Below are 27,239 nucleotides of genomic sequence, written 5' to 3'. Positions count from 1 at the left end.
GTGCTAAGGGAGGGGGGGGGGAGAGAAGAGGATGAACAAAGTGAGAGAAGACCACGCAGCGAGGGGCAAGCCAGAGCGAGAGAAGGGCCGGCTTCTTTAATATAGATATCGGCTGACAGGCTGATGAAATCCGTAATAATCGGCGCTCGGGAAGGAAGGTGTGCGAATAAACTTGTCGACGGTCCGAGCCGGTCGACAGCGATCGTAACCTCGCTTGACTGTCACGGGTCATCAGAGAGGCTGTTCTCTACAGCATCACTTGATCTTCTCAAATCATCCATCACCTCGTTATTGACATTTAAGAGCTTACTGTAACGAGAAGAACAAGGAATATTTCCTGCCGCTGATTTAGGAAAAGAAGTCAGGGAAAATGGCAAAGTCAAGATCAGGGGAGGGTTAAAAATGTCTGCCGCCCTCACACATATGTGAATTTCTTTGCGTGCGAATGCAAATGTGGCGGTTGACTTTTGTCTTCAGTGTCTCATCCGGTTCCTGAATTGCTCAATTACAGTAAAGCTGTGTGTCAACAACTGCTGAATGAGAAACACGTCGGCGGCAATAGGCGGGTGCAGTGTCATTTAGAAGCGCTGAGATCCAATTTCAATTCAAAGCTACGACAGGGTTGCGGCTACCGGGCTCGCTGATGTAACGAGAACCTCCGTCGCCGTCATGTCTCCTTTTTTTTTTTTTTTTATTTTTTTTTTTTTAAAAACTTGCTTCAAATCTAGATGAACGGAGTTCTCAGAAGTCAGTGAGGCCAATTCAAAAGGCAACGCAACACAATATATAAACCCAAAAGTTGCTCTGCCTCCAAAAATCTTAAAATAAATAAATACATACATAAATAAACAAAAAACAAAATAAATCAATAGAAAATGCTTGTCGGCCTGCCATATTTGTCTAAGAGCATTATCACTAGCAATGCCAGCAGTCTGAAGGCCTTGACAGAAATCAAGTGGCAGTTTGCCTGCTACTTCTATTTGTGCAAAAAAAAACATTTTGTTCTTTTTTTTTTGCAATGGGGAAAACCCATGCGGTGTTTGAGATCGAAATTGGCTCATCCTCCAGTAAGCACAATTGGCACTGGTATGTAGCAGGTCTTTTCAGTCGTAGTGACCACCACGACAGACAACACGGAAATATGCCTTCACCGATCACGATTTCCCCGCACCTCATAAGTCAGTTAAGGAGTCGTGCTGCGAACAAACACGGCGATTCAGTCATCCATCTGCTCAGCCACTTTAAGAGCAAAAATAGAAATGAATGACTACAGCATGGAGTTATGCTACACAGCAGGACTTAAATGGCCTGGAATTGACCATTACATTAGAAAAACCACATGACAAACAGCAGGTTGTCCACAAAGAGGATTGAACACAAGTTTGCGGCCAAACAACTCAAGTCATCTTTATTTAGAGAGTTCTTTATAAACAATCACCGATTTACAAAAATCAATGAAAAATCACTGTTCTAATTTGAAACGTAAATTCAAGATTGTTCACTTCAGCGTCTTGGTGTGTCGCTGTCCCTGGTGCTGAAACGCCACCCCTTTCAGAGTTGGAAGACATTTAAGACAAAAAGAATGAGCAAAATGGATGAGTTACTGTCAGAGACAAGAAAATAAAATGGTGAATTCATTAAAAAAACAAACAAAAAAAACCGAAATGGAATGTCCTCTTTTATTTACATGCTGTAAAACAAAAAGCACGAGATAGAAATAAGAAAGGGAAACTAACATCACATTTTTTCACTCCTATTTGTGTCGAAGGGAAGAGAGAGAGAGAGAGAGAGAGAGAGAGAGAGAGAGAGAGAGAGAGAGAGAGAGAGAGAGAGAGAGAGAGAGAGAGAGAGAGAGAGAGAGAGAGAGACAGAGAGAGAGAGACAGAGAGAGAGAGACAGAGAGAGAGAGACAGAGAGAGAGACAGAGAGAGAGACAGAGAGAGAGACAGAGAGAGAGACACGAAGCGCGCGACAAACGGAGAGACAGCGCGAGGGCGAAGCGGCAAGTCGGGATCTTCTTCTGCTTCTTGCTCGTTTGTGCTTTGGGGATAAACTTTGCCTCAAAAAGTTCGCCAATGAACAAGCTCTTTTATTTTGTAAGTTGCGCCACCGAAGTGTTGTTGGGTTTTTCTTTTGCGCGCACAATGGCTCCGCGCGTCCTTCGCCTGTTCGCGCACCTCCACGCGGAGCTCCAGACGGGCGGAGAGCGATAAGAAGAACACGCGTGGATCGGACGACAATCTTGCGCGTGTGGATACAACGCCTCGTTTTCATGTAAAAGCTGGTCGCTTTTATTTTGGAGGAGTCCACCGAGGGCTGGGACCTGTGGTTTTAGCGGCTCCAGAGCGCAGCGCAGCGCACGGCAGCGCAGCGCACCTGTCTGACTCCAACCATGTTGTCCTGTGGGAAATACTGCCTGCTTCTGGTCCTGCTCACCAAAAGTAACCTGGCCGACCAAGGAGTCTCAAATCAAGGTGAGAACACGTGACCTCGCTGCACCTGAGTGATAACGAAGGCTTTAAAGCTTTAATGAACTTTAAATGAGAAGAAAACACGCGCCGATCCTAATTTACTGGAGCAGGCGTCAACGGATCGAAAATCTACTTTCCATTTCAGAGGCTCTTACATACTGTACTTCATAAATAATGCTGGATGTTATATAATCCCACTGGAGCTCGTGATTACATTTAACAATGATCTATGTTTCTTTTTGCACCATGGCATAATATATGCATATATAACTATAAATATCTTTATTTATTTATGTATTTATTTATTTAAGATGCATCCTGATAAATTAGAATATTGTCGAAATGTTCATTTATTTCTGTAGGTATTTCATTTATTTTAGTAGGTTCATTAAACAAATTAAAAAATATATGGCCAATTCCTAACTAATACATTAAATATACGTATTTTATGTGATCTTGTAAATTCCTTTAAATGGTGAATAAGCCATTTTCTTTTGCTGCTGTAATAAACAAACAAATAAATAAATAAATAAATAGGAATATGGTTTCCTCTTTTGCTAGTTAATTTATTGTTTATTATTTTAATTGAAAATGTATTTGTCAGTAAGCTGTGTGACTGACCATCAACAAGCGGTGAGTGTCCCCTCAAAGTCACTCAGGATAGTTTGCAGCTCACTCATGACCTTAATGAGGATAAGCGGTGGAGAAGATGGATGGATGGATGGATGGGCAAATGTCTTTGCTTGCGCTAGCTGGATAAAGTGTTTGTTTTCACGAGGATGCTGCCTGCGGGTTATGCCGTGACATCGTTCTCCACCTTCAAAGTCTTGCAGGGCAGAGAGAGAGAGAGAGAGAGAGAGACGTCGTTCCAGTGACGGCAAGTGTAAGCGTAAGCGAAAGCCTCTGGCAACTTGTCAGCTTTGGACTCGCCTTTTCCCACCTCTGTGCCAATTTTGTTGCTATCAGACACGTTGGCTTGTGCAGTCCCAGAAGAATCCCTGGTAAACTCTCACTGCATGCTAAAAGGTACGCATTTAAAATCGTGAACGGAACGGGATCATTGCAGACTTCTCCTTTTCAAATCTTCCACTTCACACATGGACAGAGGTCAGTTTAATATTCCTCAATATTTAGGATACAAGGCATTTTCAAAGAGGACCGACAGTTCCTTCCACTAGCCAAATGTCAGTGTCTCCTTCACTTCATCTTAGTGTGCACATCACTTTACGTTTTTCCCCACAGGATGCGCGTCTGCTCGCTGGCTGCCTGTGCTAGCGACAGGCTTGAAGGGGGGAGCGGAGAAACTTGACAAAACTACAACGTGAGGAGTTTAAAATGTACTCACCGAGACTGCCGAGGTGCAACGAGTCTGGAATGTCAACTAACTGAGATGTTTTGGGGCAAAGCGGGTAAAGAATTGTGGAAAATAGATCAACATTTTGCTTTGAATGTTTAAAATTGATTGGAAAAAAAAAGCCAATTGTTCTTTCAAAATAGAAGCATCGATTTAGTTGCAGCTGCAGTTCTTAAATGATTATAATTGAGCGCAATCAGAAATCGGCCGACATCAGCAAACATCTGCCGAGGCCCGACATTTGTTTCCAGGCGACATTTGTGAAGATTTTTTTGAGCTGCACAATTTTTGATACAATTCAGATGAACACGTAGCGGCCAGCTAACGAGTAATCATAATATATTTTTTCTCCTCCTGGTAGAAAATGTGTCAATGGTTTTTGAGCAGTTGCCTTTGAAGCACCAAAGGCCCGTCGGGAGCAGATCGATGGAAATGAGAGTTTCTCACAGTTTGTGAGTGGCCCGCATTATCTTGCTACTTAGGGAGGTCGGATCGTCCCGATCTTATTTGAATTGACTGATCGCTCTTAAAGAAGCAACGGGGTCATTGTAGTAGAAAGGATGTCATTGATTGCAAGAGGTATATAAATTGGCTGTGTGTTCCCATCTTAATTGCATTGATTTTTTTTTTCTTCCATCCCAGTCTTGAACATGGGTGATGAGAAGTTTGCTTCATTGTGAGAACAAACATTCATGGCCTCTCCAATTATTCTTTTTTCTGATTGGCATCCATGAATGAAAGTTGGTGAAGAAACTTTTTCGGTTGTTTTTCTTTGTTGAGTTTGTTGTTGAGGCCTTCTTATAGTTTAGGATAGATAGTTGTCTCTTTCATCATGTTTGATTGAGTTTCCAATAGATTACGATTGCCTGCCAGAATACTCATTTCAAGCCACTTGTTTTGATGGCAGTAAAAATAATGGGAAGTAATAATACATATAAATAAAGAAGATAACATAATAAATTTAAAAAAATAGAAAAATAAAATAAAAATATAATAATGAATATCTAAAATAATGTGACGGCATACGACATTTTTTTGACACGGCCTCACAATTGTGATTATCCGTACACCGTAATTTACGGACAGATGAGCAGTTCCTGAAAAGCGACTAATCGCAGGATTTAGGCTAACTAAAGGTTATCGGGCGTGTTAATCCGCATCTAGAAAATGCGGGCGCGGCAGGTCATCTGAAGATGTGATGTCAACTGCTGGAGTGGGACTTGCTTTATTGCTAGAGATTGAAATTAACTGTCTGCGTGGAGACAAAGGAAATTGCACATTCATCATATCAAATTGGCTCGCAGGGTTCAGACAGATAATGACGCCAGTCGTGAGCGGAGAGCAGAGCTGGAGATTAGTCCTGTTTGTAGTCATACATTAAAAAAAAAAAAAACAGAACTCCGGCTGCTAACACAGAAGATCAGTTGAACACAATTTGGAAGCGCGTTTGGGATAAAGATTGAAACGAGAATCTCTCTTGTGCTCCAAAAATGTGTGTTGTGTTTCATTGAACAAACGCTACGATTGAATCCAAATCACAAGGTAATTACAATCTCTATTTGCACTTGCATTTTCTGATTGGACAGCTGATTGCATTTGGGTTGGCTCCAATGTGTCGCAGTGGAAGAACAACAACAAATGTGAAAAAAACATCTTGGAAGTTCACAACATTCTCAACAAGTCAGACTGGCACGAGCTGTTGGAATTTACCAACATCAGCAGAACATTGGCTCAGCAAAGAAATCATCTTCTTCTCCGTTTGCATTTACAACTGGAACGTAACTCACGGGGAAAGTGCTGTGACTGGAAATTCACGCAGCTACAAAAATGACCTACGAGTGGAAAAAAAAAAAAGGATCCAATCGGATTTTGCAATGACGAGAAGAGACGCCGTGTGCTCGCTTCCTTTAATTATTAGCAAGACTTAATATGCTTCCAAATGCTATCAATAAAATGTATATTGAAGAAAAAATGTAGCACACTGTGTCGATTGCCATTTTTATCGGTCCATCATTAACCTGACTGCTAGTTCTGTACACAACATGGAAGTGACACGCTGCAGAGGTTATTCCGCAATAATCATGTATAAATAAATTAAAAAAAAGCTTTTCACAAAGTGGACTTCCAGGTAATTGCAAGAGCTTCATTTGCAAGTGCTATTTGCAGCAATGACCTGAGAGCTTGTAATTTGCAGTAATTGTCAGCGTAAATGCTTCAAAGTGCTACAAGTTTGGGATTTTGTCCAAGTGGGAGTAAATTGCCTCGATGTTTCATACCCACGTGAAGACATTGATTTGGAACGGAAAGTAAGATGCCTTTTTGGCTGCTAGGGTCACATATTCATTGGTCGAGATGTGACAAACTTGAATACCAATTCATTGAAAAATTTGTGGTTAGAGTGAGAATTACAAATCAGCACTGACAACCGAATCCATTCCATATTTATACCACAATCCCCTTTCTGTATTTATTTATTTATTTTTTACTTATTGGTTTTTATTTTTTTATGTATTTATCCCATTCATTTATTCATCCATTCATTCACCCATTCATTCATCAGTTTATACAGTTATACTTTTTTTAAATCATCCATCCATCCATTTATTATTATTATTTTTTTATTTATTCTTTCATCCGATTTGGGACAACCTCCTTGACCTCCACACAGGACGGTTCTTCTCTCCCTGATGGACTTTGGTGTCTATCTTTGAAAAGAGCTGTTATTTCACCCTCGGTTGAATTAGTTGTGCCGCTTATTGACAGCTTGATACATCTTGTCTGCTCTCTTTCCGTTTTGCCCTTTCCACCCCTCTTGGCCAGCTCCTCTTCTAACTTTCTCTGTGCTACTCTGCTCTTTGCAGTGATTCTTTTGGACACCACGGCAGTGCTGGGGGAACTGGACTGGAAAACCTATCCCATCAATGGGGTGAGTCATATTAGCAAAATGAAAACTGAGCTGTTTTGTAGCCCAAGTGCGGACAAAATATCCACATATCAAGGTGACCCCCCCCCCCTCCCCGACTCTTTCTGATTGATAATTTAGATGAAATATTTGCAGAATATCACATATCATATCATCCATCTCGAAAATCAGCATATCCTATAACGCGAAATCCATTAGCTAGTGCAAGGCAGCTTGGATTCAGCCGATTCAGCAGATTTTGCAGAGCTGATGACTGATGCACGTTTCCATAAACTTCATACAAATATGTTTGAAACATAAAGAGCGACTAAAAGCACCTCGCCTCTTTATTCAGCAGGCTTGCTTAATGAGAAATCACACTTGATTTCATTCTCATCAACGTATGAGATCAAACCACAACCATCGGCGGGGAGCGGCAGTAATTTTTGGAAAATGTCAAGTCTAAATTAGGGCATGAAATGATAGCTGAACATTTTTTGCTCTTGGCTTTTATTTAAAAAAAAAAAAAAAAATCCTTTGCAGCAAAGCCACAACATGAAGAAAACATTTGCGGCCGACTGCTGTCGCCACCTTGGAAAAAGTCTGAAAAAGCAACTCGGGTGTGGTTTTTTTTCCGTCTAACTTTGTCTGTAATTGGTGGAAGAACAACACAAAACGTCAGCACGCAGATTCACATCAAATCAATAATTCATCACAGCTGCGGAGATGTAACGCATTTCTCATAATGCTTGACTCCCTCTCGCCTGTTTGGGAGACGATGACAAATTGGCTTGTTGTCATTTAAATCTGGCTGCTATTTTGCCAGCTTGACTTTTATTTTGGTTATTGATTGAAGCCAATATGCATACATAACCTCTTTTATCTTTTTAATCAAGTTTGTGCATAATTAGCTTTGGAACCTGTCAAAGTTCACATTTTAAGCACGATAGCGCCGATTATCGAATCGAGGCTGAACACGATTGCGGGAAGTCTCGTTTATAAAAGAGCGATATCAAGTCGAGTTGGTCAAAGCAGGTTTCAAGACATCATCGAAAAAAATAGAGTCTCGCGAGTGGCTTCAAAGCTCCAGTTTTAAGCCAGCCAGAAACTCTCTGTTGTTTCAGCTCACTTGTCAAAGATTTCTTTCACAAGGCCCGTTGGGAGGAATAAAAAAAAAAAAAAGTCAGAAAGTTGCCACAGTTGGAAAAAAGTTTGGAGGTTTTCAATATTCGTACAATGACAGAAGAATTTAAGGCAGGGAACACAAATGTGTCAAAACAATGTGGGGCCTTTTACTAGCTGGCCATTTTCCAATTCATGGTGCTAAAGTAGTAGCAACAGCATGCTAACACACATTCAAGGTATTCGCAATTAAAAATCGTAGGTGACGACAAAAATTGTTCAACCCGATGGAGACATTTTTATTGATTTTTTTTGGGCCCCGTCAGTTTTTAAAAACACATTAGGATAAAGTGCAGTTGTACTCCACCGATCAAATTAAAAATGCGCTGAAATAAAACATTTATTATCTTCGCCATAAAAAAATGAAAAAAAGTCGTTAGTTTTTGGTGTGTGTGCACACCTTTGTGCGTGCGTGTGTGTGTGTGTGTGTGTGTGTAAGAGTTAATAGGCTCCGTGATTAGTCGGTGCATATCTGATGCAGCCCATCTTTCAGACGAGGTGCCGCAATTGTTTTTTCTTCCTTTTTGAACTATCCCAAGGGTCCATTTTAGAACATAGAATAACAAATGATAGTCCTTTTCAGTTTGTGCTCATAATGGAACTCCCATAACTTGTATGAAATCCCATCCGAGTTTGTCCAAAATCAATAAGTAGGGCACCAACGTGGTGTTTACTCAAACATAACAAATTTGATCTACGAATTGTCAAATTTGCAAAATTTGACTCTTTTTGAGCTTTGACTTTTGGACAGCTAGCCTCAAGTTCTTCTGCAAAGTAAACTGATAAACTTGCTCATTTATTTTTCTACTGATGATAGCAAGATGCCAGTTTTTAGATGCAAACTTCAACAATAATCTAATATATCATTATAATATATCATTATCACTAAAGTTGCAAAGATGGGTGGAGGGACATTCTGTCAGCGAAGCTTTGCTTTTTTTTATGAATAGCCACTTGAAACCGAGCAGACAAATACGATCTGGCTGACGTAACATCTGGAAAAGATTTCTATGAGGGAGGTGCACGGCTGGAACACTTCAAGTCCCGACCGACTGCATCTTCAGAGGCAGCTCCCAAATCAAATTTGACCCAGATACTTTAGAAAGAAAACAAGTGCATGTATTTTTATTTATGTAACGTTTGGGCAAATGTATTGGGACGCCTGAAAAACGTACAAAAAGATTGGGTGTGTTTTTGCTCTCTGCATTGTAATCGTCACCCCCGTTCCTGTTTTTTTTTTTTTGTTTCCCCCCCCCCCCCCAGTGGGACGCAATCACCGAGATGGATGAACAGAACCGACCAATTCACACCTTCCAAGTTTGCCATGTCATGGAGCTTAACCAAAACAACTGGCTTCGATCCGGATGGATCCAACGGCAAGCCGCGCAGAGGGTCCGTAACGTATGCTTCCCATTGGCGCTCGGAGAAGCAACCTCGGCCGCCGCGTGTCACATTAGCATTTGGTACACTCATGCATACATTCATACTGTAATTGTGTCGCTTAGAAATTCATAAATGCAGTAGTATGACATTGAAAATCCAAACTCCAAGCAGAGTAGGCGGCCTCAGAAAAAAGATGATGCCGACGTGTACACGTTCATCGCTAAACATGATTTGAAATCATTCATGGCGCAGGAAGTCTTCCCTAATGGCCCAGCTTGACTGCATAACACACTTTTACAAAGCAAAGCGTTGAAAGATATATCTGGTGACCTCCAATAGTTTTTTTTAGCCTTCAGAATGAATCTCACGGCCTCCCTCATAGGTATACGTGGAGCTTCGTTTTACTCTGAGGGACTGCAACTCCATTCCTTGGGTGTCGGGAACCTGTAAGGAAACCTTCAACCTGTTCTACCTGCAGACCAACGAACCGTTGAGTTCCGGGACGCGATTTCGGCCCACCGACTATGCCAAGGTTGCTATCCCCCAAGATGGGTAAAAAAAACAAACAAAAGTTCTAATCAAGTATTGATGCACACGTGAAGGTCGATACCATCGCGGCAGATGAGAGTTTTACTCAGACGGATCTCGGCGATCGCGTTCTCCGTCTCAACACCGAAATCCGGGAAGTGGGGCCGTTGACACTGAGGGGTTTCTACTTGGCCTTCCAGGACGTCGGAGCTTGTATTGCTCTCGTCTCTGTCAAGGTCGGTCCAAAAATGTCTGGCCGTGATTTTTCCTTTCTATTTGCCTTGAGCGACTTTTTAAAACTGCTTAGGTGTTCTACAAACGCTGCCCGTCCACTCTGCGGAACCTGGCGGTGTTTCCCGACACGGTTCCGCATCGGGACTCTTCCTCTCTAGTGGAGGTGAAGGGAGCCTGTGTGGAAAACGCCGAAGAGAAAAACCCGCCCAAATTGTACTGCGGTGCCGATGGAGACTGGTTGGTGCCGCTGGGTCACTGCGTATGCAGCATCGGACACCAGGAAATGGACGGCTACTGCCAGAGTAAGAACTCATTTGCTTAGTTGTAGTTCTGCTCTCTGCTAAAAATATAGAGAAGACCAAAAAAAATGATAGAATGGAAGAGCGGGAGTGAGAAAGTTTTACAAATGCTGAGCGCGACTAGTCACTTGCTTAAGACAAATATGATGTTTTGTAAACACATGGGGATAGCAAATAATATATAAATATAAGGATAATAATGATGACAGTAATAATAATAATCATTTATGAAAAGAAAAAATAGCAATTTTGCTTGTCGATATGCATGTACCCAATTTAAAGAGACCATCTTTCTTTCTTATAAACAAATTAGGCCCAATGGAAATATGCTTCAAGCATGAACAAAACAATCATCCAAAATTCATGCGCCTGGCAAAATTAAATCTGTTTTTCCGATCAAAAGTTAACGAGTCATGAATTACAGACATTTCATCTAAACCTGTTGACAATTTATTGAGTGATGTCGGTGCAGTCAAATGCATTTCCTTCTTTGGGTGGTGGAAGGAATAATTTGCTCAAAGAAAAATAAACGCAATAAGCTTCCATCACAATAATATACCTCACTGGTCTTTGGTTCTTGCCCGAGATCGACTTAAATAAAGCGCCTGTCCCAAAGGATCTCCTCAAGCTCTCCAATTTAACTCCCATCATCATCTTTTTTACTTCTTTTGATTGACTTATCTCTCCCTTGTCCTTTTATTTGGATTCTCGGTTCATTGCCCCGTTTTCATCATATGCATTGTTGCTCGTGACCATGATTTTGTCTCTCCAAAGCAAAATGAGGCGGTATTTTGAAATCACAATCGACTTATCCCAACGGCTTACCGATCGTTGTCACATCAAGGCGTTTATTTGTCCATTTTAAATGCCAAGCCGTCGGAGAACCAGCCTCGGTGAACTATTATTATGAGAGCGGAGGACGCTGATAAATAGCGCAAGGTTTCTGTAAAAGGCTTTTTGGGATACGGAACTCTAATTAGTTGTATCAGCATTACTTAATGTGCCCCGAGAGTCCGACGAAAAGTTTACCACAGCTGTTGGCATGCTCTGGATTACTTGCTGGCCTGGTTTCTCAATTAGTGCAGACAGAGTGAGGGGCTAGCTGGCTAATTGCCTTCATTTGTTAGTTCCGCTGCTAATTTAGCTTGCATCTTGTCCTTTTCCACAAGTCCCCCAACCCTCTTTTTCATTTATAAGGCTCATACATAGTGTGGTAATGAAGGTTTGCGGTAAATTAAGATGCCCGGCGCGGTTACACACACCGTCATTTATTTTACAGACTGAAAGAAGAGTCTCGGCAGACCCCCGGTTGAAACTCGGATGCAAATATGCAGTAAGCCACGTTATTACAAAGAGCCGGCGGTCATTAGCGCAGCCGCTTTGCAGGACCAGCGCTAATATGGCCTTGATTAGCTGCTGTGTTTGTTGGTCGGTGGTTTTCCCATTTCTTCTCGATACGTTTGAAAGTGCGGCTGAACGCCACGGAGGCCCGTCACAAGTGATTAGTGATGAGACGAGAGACGGTGCCCTACATTTACCCTCCCTTTTGTGGACCCCCCGCCGACACTAGTTCGACATTCCCTTCTGTACTGGAGAAGCGCCCGCGTCGAGCGGATCTTGACGGACGCTTTAAAAGTTGCTGTACCTATGAATACATAATTGGCGAGGTCTTTTTTAAAATTGCTTCCGGGCAGCAAGAAACAGCACAAGACATGTATTTATGTACTTTATATTGGCGCTGTACTAGAATAAAGTTTATCTACACATCCACTCCAGTAGATGGCAGTGGTGTGCTCATTGACAGTCTGCACAGTGCTTATATTTTTTCAGAACATTTCTGAATTATGCCTGCCAGATTCCTGTTTGTTGACTGCTAGCATATATTGCCTCAGTGTGTGTGTGTGTCCATGTAATTTATTATAAAAATGATATAGATTTGTTTAAGACATTTAAATCCACCGCAACTGAATGAATTAAATCCAAAGGATTTTTTTCCCATTGTGAGTTTGTGGTCAATGCTGTTATTACGTATTGGCTTATCAATGAACAAATTTTTACTTGTTTCAAACAATACATCAATAAATATAAAAATCAAAGTGAAAGTCATGTAAATTATGAGTCTTAGATACAAATACCAAATACAGCAGATGATGATGCATCAGCTATTACAATTCAATCTCTGATATCACTAATTAGTCCAATTTCAATCCTACCGCATTGCCTTGTAATCCGTAATTTTGTTCAAATCACAATAATGTCATTGGACTTGGTGAACCTTTGCAGTAATCATAATAATAATAATAAAAAAAAAACCAGACAAAAAGCAGTGCACTTTGCAAGTAGTTGCAGGAAGTTTTGGCGTGAACTTGCGATGACTTCTGCTTTCTCCTCGTTTTCATTTTGGAACACTGCTTCAAAGGGAGCTGTGATCAAAGCTGTCTGAGAGGCAGCATGGGGAACGAGTGAGAGCCGGAGAGAAGGAAAGACAGCTAGTGAGTGAGCGAGCGAGAATAGGGAAAACCCCAGCGCTCCCAAATATGAGCGCAGCTTCTCTCCAACATGTCCATCTCTCCATCCCTATCAGCCTAAACAAAGGTATCGGCCCCGCTTTCCGACCCGAGAGCACGCCGCCAGACTGTTTTGACATCTCTGTCGAGTGCCTGATTATTCGATTCCTTTCATTCAGCGTCAGCCACCAGAGAATTGGGCTGGTTATATATCATGACCTAGATAAGGCAAGACATCATAGTGCTAATGCTATTTGTTCCATATCCTTTCATCATATTCCAGAGGAGACCCTGAACTACAGGGGGAGCTAATAGAGATGTCTTTTGGAACATGACTTGAATGCTAATAGAGATGCAAATCGGAGCAAAACCCCACAAGCTTCCGGAGGCATGGCGTCCATACGAATATTCAGACTCCATTTTTTTTTCAATGTCATGTTTTGCGGCTTAAAGCTCACATTTCATTTCCAAGTTCAAGCCCTGCCACCTCTTGTCTTTAAAGAGGCCCTATGTGCTAAGTCATCGATGCAAATCCAGCATTTTTATTTTTTAGGGTGACTCAAAATTTGCAATAATCATGTCACTGCGAGGCCCTTAGGTGGATGCTAAGGTTGCCGTGGAGCCTCTAGGGGATGCCAAAAGTGATCGCAATTAGATTCCAACACAACAATCTGACGAATAACTAGTTTTGAAATTGAGACTAGTAAGAACTGTTCAGATCGTTCAAAAAGATGAACGGTAATCAAAGTTGCTAGCGATAGGTCTATTCTTTTTAATTTGAGTAATGACAAAGTCGATGCAAAATTTGTCTTGGCGGGCCACATAAAATGGTGCGGTGGGCCGTATCTGGCCCCCGAGCCTCGAGTTTGACACATTGCTTTAGGGGATGCCAAAAGTGATTGCAACAAATTATTACTTTTGATGCTAACATTTAAAGTCACAAGGTAAAAAGAGCACATTGAAATAATATATATTTTTAAAAATGACAAAAAGAGGAGCAAAGAGAATTAGCATGAAATCAGCATTCCTGCCAGGGCAGAGCACTTGAATTAATTCATTGCCTGCATTAATTACTGCATATTGTATTTCTAAAATTCCGATTGTGGTCGATGCACTTTAAATAGTACAGTACATGAATATCATTTGTTATATAGTTGTTTATATTCCAAAATGTTGCAAAGCTGTGTTGACTGGTATGCACACAATTGCCGCAGGGTGGTCGTGCGTGCAAAACAAAAACCATCTTGTCCTACCTTTCTTTGTCTTGACCCTCGGTGCCAGATTGGTCCGGATCAGCGAGGAGGAAATCGATACATTCTTTGAGTTGTATGCGAGTCATTGTCCATTAAGGATCCAAGTTTACTCTGGACCCGGATTGCCCAGACTGGCGCATCGCTCATTCTCTGTGAACTCTCCATCTGCATATCAAAGCGGGGGAGATCAGCGTAAACACACTTTCTGACTCCATCTGTTTCTGACAAGCAAAAGCCAAGAGAAAACTTCCAGCTCCTGACATCCAGGCAGTTCTTATCAAATGTGTCATTACATTCATGCAAATGCAGGAGATCTTGTTGAATCAGTCCAGGTTGTCACTGTCCATGAAAGTCTAGTCCCTTCTCAATGCATAACTCTTTTTTTTTTTTTTTTTAAACTACAATATCACAACAAACATTGTTATGACTTGGCTCAGGATAAAGTTTGAGCTGCAAGCAACTTTTGACTTAAGTGCTAACATGACAATTTTTGTTTCAAAATGGTCCGAGCATTTTTCATGCTTGTCACTTTTCTAAGCAAGAGAAAAGGACCCAAAGTTTACTGAACAAAACAATCTACTAACCAACACACTATTAAGAGTATTGAGGAAAACTTTAAATGGAAAAAAAAAATAAAGTTCAGGCGAATAAAGTGAGAACAAAAACCTCCAGTGAGAGCAAGAAAACAAATGAAAGCAGCAAAGTAAATAGAAGCCAGTTGACCATATGTCGGGGAACACCTGGACAAGATGGGAGATGATTGGACGACACAAACGAACCGGCACACCTTGAAACAAAAAGTTCTAACGAGCAGGACTGGACACGACAAAACAAACCGTCATGAGATATCGACATGAACAAATTATGACAATTTTTAACTGCAGTGTAAAAAAACTTTGTGCTATAAGTTCAATAATATTATTTGAGTCGATCATTTTTTTCCAGGTGTTTTTTCTCGGAATGAATCGCATTCGAGTCATTTTGCCGTTCGTTCATTTCACCATAACTCGTGTGCATGTTGGTCGACATGAATTCATATGCACTACAGTACGAAGGCCCGTTACCATGTCACCTCCAATGAGTTTCCAGTCTGCATTTTATTTTGGATTTTTATGAGCCCACTATTGCTTTGTATTGTGCATACATATTTTGGTGAAAATTGTGCCTTTCATGAATAAGAATGGGCTGGCTTATAAAATGCCATCAAAGTGATAGTGAACAAATTGGACTGAAATTGCTTTCTGAAGGTGATCTTGGGAGCTTTGAGCAGAGTGCAACAAACAGCTGCAAACTCAAATAAATCTCTTTCTTGCCTTTGGCGCAAGCTCGACGTAGGCGCCGCCGTGTATCATGTAAGCCAATATGCTTGAATGGTCAGTGAGTGGCTGAAGTTACAAAATAACTTTTCTCATCAGGCCTGATTTTGAATACCTGCCTCGGCACTGATAGAAATATTTCGAATCATTTGCAGTCTGTGGGGTTTACTTTTGCTGACTCGGATGATTCTTTGTACTTTTGATTGCTTCTCTTCCGTGTGTGCCTTTTGGAATTTGTATTGACTTTGCAGAGAATAGTGGAATCCCCAAATGCAAAGTTACTCCGAGTGCAACACATTTGCTTGCTTTTTTGTCAAAGAAGTTTGATCAATAATGTCCTTGGGAGCTTAGATTCTATAAGCGTCAGCGAGGATGGGCTCCAGTCCCCCCCCCCACGTTAAAAACAATGCATCTATAAATAAATAAATAAATAAATAAATAAATAAATAAATAAATAAATAAAATGAATTCATTTTGCCACCGTGTGACTGTTTTTTTCCGCCACTGCATTGTTACGTAACTTTCAGTTTATGTAGCATCATTTTCACTCTCGCATTCAGACTCCATTAATTGTGTCTGTCAAGATAAGTCAGGGCAAACGGAATCAATGTTTTATTTCTGTCTTCTGGCGGAAATGGCAAAGGAGAGGAAAAAAAAAAAACCTCCAGAAAAATATCCCAAAAGGTGAAAGATGGCGTGATGGGAATAAAGGGCAATAATAATAAAGTCAAATATTTGAGTGTCTGTCAATCACTTTTTTCAGAGAGAAGCCATTCCAGCATTTTTGACTGGTTCTGTTCTAACGCAGGTGTAGAAAACATCACGGAATGGATATTTGCGGCTCAGAGTAAAAATCTCTCTGCAATATTCAGATGGACCGACCGCTATGAATTTTACATCCGATCTAACTGCGGCACGTCGGCCTTTTATAGACTCCATTAGAAAAGAAGTTGTCAACAAAAACTTTGGGCTTCCTGCAGCAAAATATTGCCAGCCTCACTCACCGCCGTATTAAAGCTTCTCCAGGGAATCTGCCAAAATTAAAGAAGCATATTAGCTTTTCAACTTGATGTGTTTTGCTGGTGTCCAAACTGACTCAACTCCGCATTTCCCAAAAGTCATGAATCTCGCTTCAGCAGTACTGTCATCCAAAAATATGTTTTTATTTATTTTTAAATATGTTTGCAAGATTTAATTGCATTTTTTTATTTTATTTCAGTTTTTTTCCCCCACTCATACTGATTTTCTGGTCTGCTTGTCCATTTTCCAGCATGCAAGCCCGGTTTCTTCAAGCCGTATGCCGGCAACACGAAATGCTCCGAGTGCCCTCCGCACAGTTCCAGCCACGACCAGGCCGCCACCATGTGTCACTGCGAAAAAGGCTTCTACAGGGCTATCAAGGACCCCTCCACCATGGCGTGCACAAGTAGGCAGCAAAACCGAGAATCATTTGCATTCCACTCATCCGTCTGCTTCATGTTTATTCTTTCCCGTATGTTTTCGACCACTCCGATTGTGGACCATGTAAACATGCGTGTTGATCATAGCCGCAGCCGTGTCAACAGCTTTGTAATTGGCGTCGGCAGTGTTGGAATAAAATAGTCAAGCTTCTGACCAGCGCCCACCGAGCCTCCCACGCATCGGCACTTAAAGGCACACTTGCTTTTTTTCGTTGTATTCACGTTGCCAAAAGAGATATTTCATCAGCGGGGAAGAAGCTTCGCACATGCGTTGCTTGCTTTAAAATTAGATTTTGGTTTTATTTTGTGAGCTGAAGAACGTCCTCCTCCTCCGCACAGCATTATGTAAGCGTTCCTGTCAACACCTTGCGACTTAAAACAAATGTTTCAAGTAGTTCTAAAAATGTGTATTGCAGCTCATTTCATCATTCTTGGCACCTGTCACTCCAGTTTGGAATATTATTATTATTATTCTGGGGGCAGCATCATTGTCCATGCAGTTATAATGGTGGATGTTTTTTTTTTTTTTTTTCTGGCAGGGCCTCCATCGGCACCCAGGAACCTGGTGTCTTTAATCAACGACACGGCCCTGTTCCTGCAGTGGATGCCTCCGAGCGACACGGGCGGCCGCAGCGACATCACCTACAATGTCCTGTGCCAGCGCTGCGACGGCGCCGGCGGGATGCAATGCGGCCCTTGCGAGCCGGATCTGAGATTCATCCCACGGCCGCTGGGTCTGAGCGGGATCTCGGTGGCCATTTTGGATTTTGCCACGCCGGCTAACTACACCTTCCTAGTGGAGGCCGTGAACGGCGTGTCTGGGTTGGGCGTGGCTGCACGTGCGCTGATTAACGTTACGGTCAACACCCACCAAGCTGGTGAGTGTCTCAAGTTCTATTGTGTGATATATATATTTTTTTTCAGTTCAGCAGGGAGCAAAACAATGTGAATTTGGCAAAATAATATATTTTTAAACATGATGATTCTGGGATGATGATTTGTTTTGCAAAAATATCCATCCTCCCATACTCAAGCTTAACTGCTTTGAAAATATTCCAAACCGGGTCCGATAGAATGGCGCCTGCAAAATTGGGTCATCGTTTTAGGAAGCCGAGAAATCACAATTAGGAATATTTATGTTCACATCCTCGGTGTGACATATGTTTGCCATTAGCGCTGGCAGACATTGTCGTCGCGGAGCCATATTCGCTCTCTCTCGAGCTTTGGGTTTTAGTTTGCAAAGTTTCCGTTTTGTGCTGATAATGTCAAAAGGTGAAGCCCATTTCGGCGCTCGCTTGGCCCGGCGCGGCGTTGAACTTTGTCTTCATTTGCAGAACCCCGCTGAGGCGAGGTCATATGCACTCTGCCATCGTCACTGATGCCTCGAGTGAGGAACCCAAAGTTCACTGGAAATTTGAACTCTATTCTGCGGAGACAAATATAGATTGAATAATTGATACCTAGATCAGCATAAACTGCGGAAAAGATGGAGAGTTGATGAATAAATTATAAAGGTTGTCATATACACTACATGTGCTCACACTTTCCCTTTTGTTGTATGTACGGAAAATCCGAGCTGGGAGAAAATTGCGAATGTGGATCAGCCTTACTGATGATCCAATTATTTCAAGGGGGGGAAAAAAAAAATACCTCCATTCTAATTGTCCTGAATTTGCTCTTTTAAGATGAAGGATTGTATTTTTGAGCATTTTCTGCTTTTGGCTGGTCGTCAGGTGGAATGTCAGCTAAGTGTGTCACAAAGCATCCCCAGGCCATCAGACTCTCGACAGACTGACAGCAGGAAGTTTGGGATGCAAAATAATCTCAGGAGAGGAGACGAGGCCCGGGGGGATGTTCCCATTAGGGTGCCGAGAAAGGATTAAGTTGTCAAAGTGCCTCTGCTCAATTGACATATACTGTACGCTCAGGCGTTGACACCTTTTGCGCTCGCCACCGACAGTAAGACAGCAGCCCACCTGCTTTTCTTCATTAGCATAGCGTATGTAGGCTAGCTGTACTACTTGACTTCATATAATCCTATTATTCACCTCGTGCCGTTATGGAAATAAAAATCAGACACAAATTGTTTCTATTATTAGGGAAGTCATTTTCAGGGTGTTTTGCGCTTTTAGTCAACTTTTCAATCCAACTGGGTATCAGCTAGCTAGCCCAAAGCTAACCGGTAATGGTTCGTTTGTTTCTCCGGGTAGTTTGTTGTTTGGATTTTGTGACGCCAGTCCTGGATCTTTTCTGACACACCTTGTGAGTTCTTATAGTTACAGACGGAAATTGTTTTCAATTCAATAATGGTCTCAGTGCGACTGGCGCAATACTGAAAGGAATCAGTTACTTTGGAGACCCGTTAAGTGAAAGTGGAAAGAATAAAACAGCAATACAAGAGCAGTGACAGTTTGACAAGTGTTTTTGGATTCCAGAGAGGTGATGTGTCTGATCTGGCTTTTCCACGTGGTCAGCATACAAAATATATTCTGTAGTTTCTTTCTGCAAGCAGCCACAGCGACTGGACATTTTTTTTTTTTGTAGTTTGATGGGTTGAGGTGATACAATAGCACTTCCCAATGCATGAGGGCATGGAGAGCATACAGGACAATGGCTCGAAGGCATTCAACAGTGAACTGCACGCTGCTCTAAATAGACTTCCATTATTGCTCAGCAAAGCGTTATTCAAGCTATATTCAACCCTCAAATTTCACTGCACCGCTAAGAGGCAGAGGCTGCTTCATTTATGTATTTATGTCCATTCAAAATATTCATCGGTAGTAGCAGGACTTGGGGTTAGAAATGACACCCATCAAATCTTTTGAGAAATAAATAGAATTCCAAAAGAAAATCAATCGAATATAAAAGAACGTCAGTGCGTTTTTGTGGACGCTGCGGCTGTCCACTGGTGTTCGGAGCCCTCGAGATGCACGCCGAGCCCGCCCGGGCCATAGATATGCAATGTGATGTCATGTTAAATGTGGCCAAAGTTTCAGCTAACGAGGTCACGCGTGTGCGTTCTGATTTTTCTGGCGTAATGCGCTGCCCTTATTCGAGGGATTCTCTGATGGCTTTCTTGCTTTTCTCCGGTGGGCTCGCTTCTGTTTTCATGGACTTTTCCTTTGGGAATAAAGCCGACATCTATTTATATGCTCAGATGCTGGAGAGATCCAAGCCCATGGGACATCTTCACAGCTAGCCCAGCTCCCTCCTTCTCTTCCTCTTCACTTTCCACCTCCTGTCCTTTCCATCTACTCCAGCTATTATTTCGGTCGGCGTGCGGAGGTTTACCGTTTCGATCGAATCATTTGACATCTTTTGAATATGACTACATTTGTTTCGGTTGATTCAAATGTCGGCAAATGTGAGCTCATTAATAAAGGAGCTTGTCAAATAGTAAATTTTGATGCCATCCTGATGAGAAATTTCACAACTGTCATGTCTTATCCTGGCCCATAACTCACTTCCCTATAAAGTTGAATGGAACTTATTTAGCAACTAACCTCCTAGGAGCAAAAAAAAAAAAAAAAAAAAAAGTTTAAAGGGTGGTGATATGTATGCATAAATCACCTTGCGATCGCCTCGAGAAATGCAGATCCTCCTCCACCAAGTGTAAGCTATGCATTTTTATTCAGGCAGACACACTGAAAATCATTGCAGTGGCTTATTTTAGCATCGCTAAGCAAGATGGCTGATGCGCCTGCTGAGAACGTTTTCAATCTTAAATCTTTGGTTGTATCTACTCATCTATTTGTTTGCCACAAAAAAAAAAGGTGCATGTGGTTGCGGTGACAGGCTAATTTATTCAAATCAGCATTTGTGTGCATATTCCCGTGTTATTGTTTTACTTGCCACCTCTCACCCTTTCCTCTCGCGACCTTGCCGTGGCTACGTGGCTTAGCACACGGATGACCATCCACGTGAAAACCTTTCCCGCCATTATTTAATTTGCCGACGGCAGCCTGCGGTTTTCAAAGAAGACATGATCCCATACTGGCATCCTTTGCCGAACAACAAAGTCGAATTTGTTCTAATTAGCAACTGATTGAAATAAAGGATCATTTAGTCTTGTAGCGCCATTTCCCTCAGGGTTGGATGTCGATTTGAAAAAATTGGTAGAAAATTAGACTCAGTCAAGTTAAATGTCTTTTCCTGCACAAGGTGGTCAAAATATGAGTTAAATGTAAATAAATGATACTGTCTGATTATAGACAACGTAGCATGCATTTATTTTCATCTGAAAATGCACCAAACGCACAATTTGATATGTTACAGTATATTTAATTTCAACTTTTTTCTGCTGCATTCAGCTAAATGTTGGTTGGCCATGAAAGCTCAAATAAAAGGTTGCCATTTCATTTCACACGTGGCGACGTAACCAAATAATATTTTTTTTTAGCACTTTATGTTTTTATACTAAGGCTGTAAGGATTCATCGAAAATCTATTTTATCTGCTTAAAAATGAAAAGAAATCAAATTGGACTAATGATCTCCCTAGTTTATAGCGTGACTTATTTTGGATGACGTGAGCCATTAATTAACAAGAGTTGCAATATCGTACATCTCCGTTGCCACCTTTGTCGACAGCAGGAAGGGTGTGTGTGTGTGTGTGTGTGTGTGTGTGTGTGTGTGTGTGTGTGTGTGTGTGTTAGTAAGAATCCCAGACATCAGCAAATGCACGTGTTATCAGACTGTGCAATGCTTAATTGTGCGATTTTGATTTCTGACCTATTTTGCCAGATGATTGTTGTTGATGAAAGATTTATTTTGAGTCGTTCTAATTTGTGCTCTTGAACAAAGCTTCCACTACCATATTGTTCCACCTCGGGCATGAGTTTTCCAGCAGTCAGCATCAAACTTCTGCTAGATTTTGCTTAAAAATAGCTGCAGTGGCAAAGCTGCTCAACTGTGACGCATCACGTCGGCTTGAGTTGCTGCTGGAAAATCTCGGTTTCATGACAAGATGCCAAGTGGCGTCCGCCTGTGACTTGTGGTGATTGCATCATCTCTCCCAAGTGTTGATTTCTACCTTTTGACCTTTTGTGGGTCATCTTCAGATGATGATGGCTGTTTATAGAATTTGCATTTGAGTAATAAAATCCTGAGGGATGAATTTGCTTGCTTATATTTAGCGAGGGTTTGATGAATAATTGATAGTCAATATTTGATTCATCCTGAGATATTTTTCTGGCGTCTTAGTCTCCCAAAGATTTTTGTCAACACTTTTATGTCGTGTGAATCCGCTCTTTGTTTTCTTTAGCTAGCAACTGAAGCTCTGTATTATGTATGTGCCAGAAGCATTATTTTCAAGGTGTGTGTGTTTTGGATTTCTGAAAACGTTTCTTATGAAGACGCTTTAGAAATGATGTTTTGAAAGCATCTCTCTGAAACTCTTTGGACTCCACTTCAATCAACGAATAATACCCGATGCGGCCTTTGCAGACTACAATCGAAGTTCTTGCTTCACATGTGCTCTTTATACTACTTTTTATTCCATATGGGCTTATGTTATACGTCAAACTGGTATATAATTCATATCAGATATTTCCATCGAAGAAATCGAATTTCAAAATGATATTTGAATACTGGGAGATCATTTTTCATCCACTTGTTACGTCATCACCGTGGTTCCCTTGTGTCCTCAGGTCCTGCTCTGGTGGGTGTCATCAAGAAGGACTGGTCCTCTGATAACAGCATCGCCCTCTCGTGGACAGAAGAGGAACATCCACCATTGGACATTGTCGATTATGAAGTCAAATACTATGAGAAGGTGGTTCCGAACTCGGATCATGTGTGATGCTGGAGATTCAAATTCTTGACATTTTCCCCTTTGTGTTTGCTCTTTTAAAAGGAACAAGAGCAGCTGAGCTACTCGTCTACGCGGACGAAGCATCCCAGCGTGGTGGTGACGGGGCTCCGACCCTCGACCGTTTACGTCTTCCACGTGCGGGCTCGAACAACCGCCGGCTACACGGCATACAGCTCCAACTTTGAGTTCTCCACCGCAGCCGAAGGTGCGAGCGACAACCGTTTGGCATTGGACAATTTGTTTTGTCAATCAGGGCTTCTTCGAGCATGATCTCAACTCAGAGCTAGGCAGCTCTACTTGAAATAGTTTTCATGTCTATATAATGATTCCAAAGCGGAACAATCCAATGATGCAAAACTTTCTTTCGATTATTCTCGGAACATTTCCATAAACACTCCCACGTTGGCCGCAACGTTAGGTCAAGCCGCAATGTGAACTCCAATGTTTGAAAATACCACAGAGAGTTTTAATGGACACAATCGGACGATGTGTTATCACAAATTGCAAAACAACACATTGAATGATCTCGCCGACAGTAAAGCCAGTTTTTTTTTTTTTCCCTTCTTCTTCTTATTCAGATCCCGATGTGGCGGATCAGGGCCAAGTGTTGGTCGTTGTCACCGCATCGGTTGGCGGCTTCTCACTCTTGGTCATCCTTACCCTGTTTCTTCTCATCACTGGACGGTGAGGAGCTTGGTGCTTCTGGCCTCCACGCACGCACGCACGCACTCGCAACCACACACACACGGGCGCTGTGGCGCTCCGGGCCAAAGTCTCCTAATGGACTCTCTTTTAGCAGCAAGCGGGCGCTATTATTTTCCAAATGACTGAACAAATTTTCTGCTTAATTACTCAGCATGTAATGCAGCAAGCAGCCATTTGATCCATTCCATTAGCTCGCTCTGGTTAGCTCACATTTGAGTTATTAGAGAGCCTCTGCTTCACAGAGTTTTGTCATTAGCAGCCGTTCATAGTAAACAAAGAAAAATGACCAAGAAACAGTCGATAATTCTGCCGTTTTCGACTGTAATCCCACTTGATGCTCTTCTTAAACGTGAGTCCCTGCAAATTTAGCAGAAAGTATTCAGCTCATCAAAATGGCTGTCTTATTTGTGGCCCTCACTTTGTATGAACTTGGGGAGGGGGGAAATATGATATTGAGCAAACACGACTCGATCTGATTGTCTAACGTCGTTGAAGTGACCCGCATTGACTCGCTCTGCCTTTATCGTTCCATTTTTTCGGGAATGCGTTCAGGTGTCAGGGCTACATCAAAGCCAGGATGAAGTCACAGGAAACCCGCAGGACACGATTCCGCAGTGGCCACGGTAAAAAAGCGCTTTGCAATATCACCAAGAAAATAAATCACCAACGACACTTGCTTTGAATTCACCTGAACTCATTCTCTGCCAACCCAGTTCATATCTTTGACGTCTATAACCGTCAATGGCACTGAATGAGTTAAATTGTGTGTCAAGTCTGATGTGTGGTCTTTTTTTTCCCCCCCAGTTCCATTCTCTGGAATAAAGACGTATGTGGATCCAGACACGTATGAGGACCCCACTCAGGCTGTGGAAGAATTTGCGAAAGAGATAGACCCCTCATCAATATGCATCGATCGGGTGATTGGCACAGGTGAATATCAATTTTGTGCACAGACAGAGTACTTGAATAATTGACCAAGGTCTGCATACCGGAAAGTACTGCATATAAAATGACCCTTGCCTGGCCACAAAAGAAGAAACGATGGACAAATGGTAAGAAATGGAAATTTAGTTGTAAAGTCATTTATTTCGCAATTGATTTGACATTAAGATTTTTTTTAAACGAGCAAAAGAGCAAAGCATTGACGTAAATGAGGTTTTCTGGCAACACAGCGCCATCTGCTGGGGACGTGTTGCCAAGCTTAGCTTTTTGTAGCATATTTGGATGAATAAAGTCAAAATGTAGTCCACGATTTCTCCCCCCAGGGGAATTTGGAGAGGTCTGCAGCGGTCGTCTGCGCATACCTGGAAGGCTGGACATCGCCGTGGCCATCAAAACCCTGAAAGGCGGCTACATGGAGCATCAGCGCCGAGACTTTTTACGCGAAGCGTCAATCATGGGACAGTTTGACAGCCCCAACATCATCCGACTCGAGGGCGTGGTCACCAAAAGTAAGATCCTCGCTCGCCTGCGTTTGAGCATTTCAAAGCCGATGGAGATTTTCAAATCTCGTCTTTCCCTCAGGCAGGCCGGTGATGATCGTGGTGGAGTACATGGCAAACGGAGCTCTTGACTCTTTCCTACGGGTTTGAACATATTGTCACAGAATGTATATTTTGCACATTCTTCCCATCGACTCATTTGAAGCCGCGAGCACACGTTCCCGTATTTTGCTTCCCGTCAGGCGCGAGAGGGTCAATTCACGGTACTCCAGCTGGTGGGGATGATGCGCGGCGTGGCCGTGGGCATGGCCTACCTCTCCGACATGGGATACGTTCACAGAGATCTGGCCGCTCGCAACATTCTGGTAGATGCCAACTTGGTGTGTAAAGTCTCCGACTTTGGGATGTCCAGAGTCATGGAGGATGACACGGAGGCCACCTACACCGCCTCGGTCAACGTGAGTGTGCGATTAAGGTTACCCGCGGCTTATCTAACCCCCCCCCCACCCCTCCGAGGTCCGCATCCTCAAATGATTATTCAGTCGTACTTTTATCATCAGGGAGGAAAGATACCCATACGCTGGACGGCACCAGAGGCCATCGCTTATGGAAAGTTCTCCTCGGTCAGCGACGTTTGGAGTTTTGGTATCGTCATGTGGGAGGTGATGTCATACGGCGAGAGGCCTTACTGGGAGATGTCCAATCAAGACGTAAGATACAGATGGACCCCCCGGGATTGACGGCACGCTCCGTACACCTCGGACAATGGTTGTCTCTCCGATGTTCCCAGGTCATTTTATCAATGGAGGAGGGTTATCGATTACCCGCTCCGATGGGTTGTCCCGTCACGCTGCATCAGCTGATGTTGCACTGCTGGCAGAAAGAACCCGCTCAGCGGCCACGATTCAACAATGTGCTTTGTTTCCTGGACAAACTCATCATTAACCCCAGCGGGCTCCTCACTCTGGTGAACGAGTCACTCAGGTACCTTTCGACTCACACGTATAATGGACCAAAGGAACAAATAGTCTTTTTTACAGTCTAATGAGATCAGATAGGAGAACTGAAAAGATCATGACAAGCAGGCGGTTTCTGTTCCATTCCAGCCCTGTAGGTGCAGCACCATCTGCTGGATCTGCGTGGTCACTGCACCACGTTGCCCCGATGCAAATGGAATGTAATGGGGAAAAGAGAAAAGCGTTATTATCAGAGTGAGTAGAGTAAAGGCGAGATTTCGACGTGTTTCTCCGCCGCTTATTTTTCTTCAACGTTGCCTCAGTTTCCCCGATTCTCCCGACGACATGCCCGACTACCCTCTCTTCATCTCCATCGGAGACTGGCTGGATTCCATCAAAATGAGCCAGTACAAGAACAACTTCATTGCAGCTGGATATACAACGCTGGATTCCATTTCCACAATGAGCATCGAGTGAGTGAGCCTCAACGTGATTTAAGGATTTCAGTTATTCTTGACTCTTTGACCTTCCTCATGATTGTTATTTTATTTGATTCAATTTTTTTTTTAATGATTACGATTCACGCAATAGAAGACTTAAGTCTTTGACTGGCTCTTTTAAAAGTGATTTTTTTTTTTTTCTCAGTGACATCAGGCGAATCGGAATCTGCTTGATCGGGCACCAGAGGCGGATCATGAGCAGCGTACAATCTTTGCGCCTGCAGTTTCATCATATCCAACGTAGCGGCTTTCAAGTGTGAGGTTTTCACACAAAAGCCAGCAGACAGACATTTGATGGATCGATTGCACACCGAGAAGATGTCACACACTGCCGACGAGAGCTTGACAACGTGGAGCCAGGTGAACACGTCACGCCGTCAACGATAATATTCCAATTCATTTGAATTGTAAGACTTGCGATATTTCCCCTCCAGTGTTGATTCAAGTGCCAGTCGATGCCTCCGCTCTTTCCAAGTGACAATCCAATGGTTGCTTTTCATTGATTTTGAATGGTCTCAAATTGGATACCTCAAGACCAGAGATAATGTGGAGAGAACATTATGTAACGTACGCCTGACTCGGTCATTTTAATAAGAAATTCTATCGCCGGTTTACTCGATATTTCACCGGGGGAAAAATACAAAGTGTCAAAATGGTCACAATCACAATGCTCTTTTTGAACTGAAGACAAGTGAATGTCAAAAGATTTTATAGAAATGTGTTCTATCCTCTTGGTATTGCAAAGTGTGTCTTGTACTGAAAGTCACGTGACAAGGTGTATGTTTCTTCCTTAATAAACAACTCTATTTTAATGCATTGTTTTGATATTGTTCACCTCAAACACTATGAGGGATATTTCACGCACGCACGCACACACACACACACACACACACACACACACACACACACACACACACACACACACACACACACACAC

At 42.4% G+C, this 27,239-nt stretch overlaps 1 protein-coding gene and 1 long non-coding RNA gene across 5 annotated transcripts; one reads left to right on the top strand and one right to left on the bottom strand.

Annotated features, from left to right (window-relative positions):
• Positions 1-1,405: 1,405 nt before the first annotated feature.
• On the bottom strand, positions 1,406-14,776 carry LOC147059694 (uncharacterized). 2 transcript variants are annotated; one of them, XR_015065596.1, is made up of 3 exons: positions 14,407-14,776; positions 14,114-14,278; positions 1,406-1,548 (listed from the first exon to the last, which is right to left on the bottom strand). It is a non-coding gene; the product is annotated as an uncharacterized LOC147059694 (long non-coding RNA). The 2 variants fall into 2 exon arrangements; XR_015065597.1 differs by lacking the exon at positions 1,406-1,548 and adding an exon at positions 3,194-3,297.
• Positions 2,393-27,086, top strand: LOC147059693 (ephrin type-A receptor 6-like). 3 transcript variants are annotated; one of them, XM_085906860.1, is made up of 21 exons: positions 2,393-2,474; positions 6,687-6,751; positions 9,173-9,301; positions 9,675-9,824; positions 9,895-10,056; positions 10,128-10,356; positions 16,700-16,855; positions 17,429-17,767; positions 22,536-22,660; positions 22,742-22,904; positions 23,278-23,383; positions 23,957-24,027; positions 24,209-24,334; positions 24,670-24,855; positions 24,929-24,990; positions 25,089-25,304; positions 25,389-25,556; positions 25,637-25,830; positions 25,953-26,057; positions 26,126-26,275; positions 26,448-27,086. In XM_085906860.1, the coding sequence occupies exons 1-21, from the start codon at positions 2,393-2,395 to the stop codon at positions 26,560-26,562; spliced, it is 3,099 nt and encodes a 1,032-aa protein (XP_085762986.1). In that variant the 3' UTR covers positions 26,563-27,086. The 3 variants fall into 3 exon arrangements, with proteins under 3 accessions (XP_085762986.1, XP_085762985.1, XP_085762987.1); XM_085906859.1 differs by having other exon boundaries at positions 25,637-25,848; positions 25,896-26,057; XM_085906861.1 differs by lacking the exon at positions 25,953-26,057.
• The last annotated feature ends 153 nt before the right edge of the window (positions 27,087-27,239 follow it).

The sequence above is a fragment of the Syngnathus leptorhynchus genome, chromosome 3 (assembly GCF_054491065.1).
Source record: "Syngnathus leptorhynchus isolate UIUO chromosome 3, UIUO_Slep, whole genome shotgun sequence".
Classification (NCBI taxonomy): domain Eukaryota; kingdom Metazoa; phylum Chordata; class Actinopteri; order Syngnathiformes; family Syngnathidae; genus Syngnathus; species Syngnathus leptorhynchus.
The sequence above is the reverse complement of the archived record's forward strand: the minus strand, read 5'-3'. Positions and strand labels throughout refer to the sequence as shown.